At 34.0% G+C, this 2,083-nt stretch overlaps 1 protein-coding gene across 1 annotated transcript; it reads left to right on the forward strand.

The window, feature by feature from the left end:
• The first annotated feature begins 576 nt into the window (after positions 1 to 576).
• On the forward strand, positions 577 to 1,221 carry LOC132064956 (diphthamide biosynthesis protein 3). Its single transcript, XM_059458137.1, has one exon. It carries the CDS (start codon positions 703 to 705, stop codon positions 946 to 948), a length of 246 nt encoding a protein of 81 aa, XP_059314120.1. The 5' UTR covers positions 577 to 702; the 3' UTR covers positions 949 to 1,221.
• The last annotated feature ends 862 nt before the right edge of the window (positions 1,222 to 2,083 follow it).

Consider the following 2,083-nt stretch of genomic DNA (forward strand, 5'->3'; position numbering starts at 1 on the left):
TGTGGATGAAATTGGAAAATCAAAAATTAAGATAAATTTTTAAAATAACTAATAATTTATTTAGTAATTTGTAAGTTTGCTCACATTGTTGATTTCAAGTCCACAAAAAAAAAAAAAGGCCTATACTAAATTGGCAATGGTGTAAATCTGCCATTCCATAATAAATCCTCATAATACAGATTTTATTGAAATGTTTTCACTTACATAACATAAAGTTATTGTTATCAAAAATAGAAAAAACACTCCCAATTAGCCTTCGGTTACCAATTACGTGTCTTTTTTGTAATTTGTTATTGATAAATGTTACATAATGCTCTGTTATACAAGAATTAATTGGCTTTTTATGCATTAAACATTAATCTCAACTAAATATTAGAACTGATGAATACAAATAAACTTGTAACTATATTTTACTTGGGCACTTAAGGAATTTTAAGATTCTTCTTAAAAATAATGATAACATTTCACTGAAATTTGTTACTATTTCAACACCGCCTATAAACACGCTGAAGTGGTAATCTATAATGTTCAGGGTCACATTGTACATTTTCTCTAAGTTATTAAAAGGGACATCAGATGCAATTTTACTAGTCTTTAAAACCCAATCAACTTCAACGACCAGACTTCATAACCTCGCCCAAATACCCGAACAGAAAACCCTAACCTCTGCGAAAACGAAGAAATAAACCCTAATATCCGAGGATGTCGTACGATGACGTGGAGATTGAGGACATGGAGTGGAACAATGAGCTTCAAGCTTTCACATATCCTTGTCCATGCGGTGACTTGTTTCAGATCACAAAGGAAGAGTTGAAGATTGGTGAAGAAATCGCTCGATGCCCTAGTTGTTCCCTTTATATTACTGTTATTTATAATCTCGAAGATTTCCTCGGAGAATCCAAGAAACATGTTGAGCCTTCGAAACAACAGCCTGTTGCTGTCGCTTGAGAACCTTAAAGTTTCCATTTTTTTTCCCTTTTCCCGATATAGGTTTTTTTTCATAATCAATTTAAGATTTTGGTATTATATTGTAATATGTAGTGATTCGAGCTGGCAAAGCTTTGACTCTGAGAGTGAGAGTTGGTGTCAATCTCACGCCTTGTCATACTTGCCTGAAATTTTGATGTATTCTTAAAGAAGAATTACTGGTTTTGTTTGAAGTTTGGCATCTTTGGATTATGAATTATATTAGCATTGCAATAAATTAGTACGTGGTTATGTGTGTTCTTTCTGCTCTTTGATTGCTTGTGCAGAGTTAACAACAACGTCCGCAGTGTAGTCCCACAAGTGGAGTCTTGGGGAGGGCTTGTGCAACAGCAAAACATAGTTGATTACTCATGTGCAGAGTTAACAATTACGTAGGCGCAATAACTTCACTACAACGCTCAATTCTTTACCCTCCTAACTCTCTCCTCATCACTCACTCCGCTTCCTTTCTTGTTCAAGGCTTCTCTCTACTCCTCTCCGATAAGTATGCTCTTATTCCCTCCTTGACTTGTTTTTATATATGCACCCCATGTGTTCGATGAAATGTCCCATAGAATGGATATAGAGGTTTCTTGTAGTAAACCCCAACTAGTTCTGTTATTGAGTGGTCATTGATAATTTGGTGTTGCAATTACCTAGTTACAGTTTTCTCTCGCTTGTTCGTATATATGCACGCCATGTATTCGATGAAATGTCCCATAGAATAGACTTGAATGGGTATAGAAGATTCATGTAGTTAATCCCAAGTAGTTTTGTGACTTGGTCATTGATAATTTGGTATTGGAATTAGCTAGTTACAGTTTTCTTTCACTTGTTTCGCCATGTGTTCGATGAATGTCTGTAGTTTCCTACATTCTTTACTATCTGAATTGTTGAAAAAAAAAAAAGTAATTCAAAGTTGTAGGAAACTAAAATTAGTTGGTATTTGGTATTTTAATTCACGTCTGATAGGATTTATAGTCAGAAATTATATAGGAATAAGTTTTCCTATTTTGAGTTAAAAGTAGGTTTATATATTATTATAAATAGGGGTGGTGCTAGCTATTTTCATATGGTGGAGAATTCTAGAGCACACATTCAAAGATTTATGAGATTC

This window comes from Lycium ferocissimum, chromosome 7 (genome assembly GCF_029784015.1).
Source record: "Lycium ferocissimum isolate CSIRO_LF1 chromosome 7, AGI_CSIRO_Lferr_CH_V1, whole genome shotgun sequence".
NCBI lineage: Eukaryota > Viridiplantae > Streptophyta > Magnoliopsida > Solanales > Solanaceae > Lycium > Lycium ferocissimum.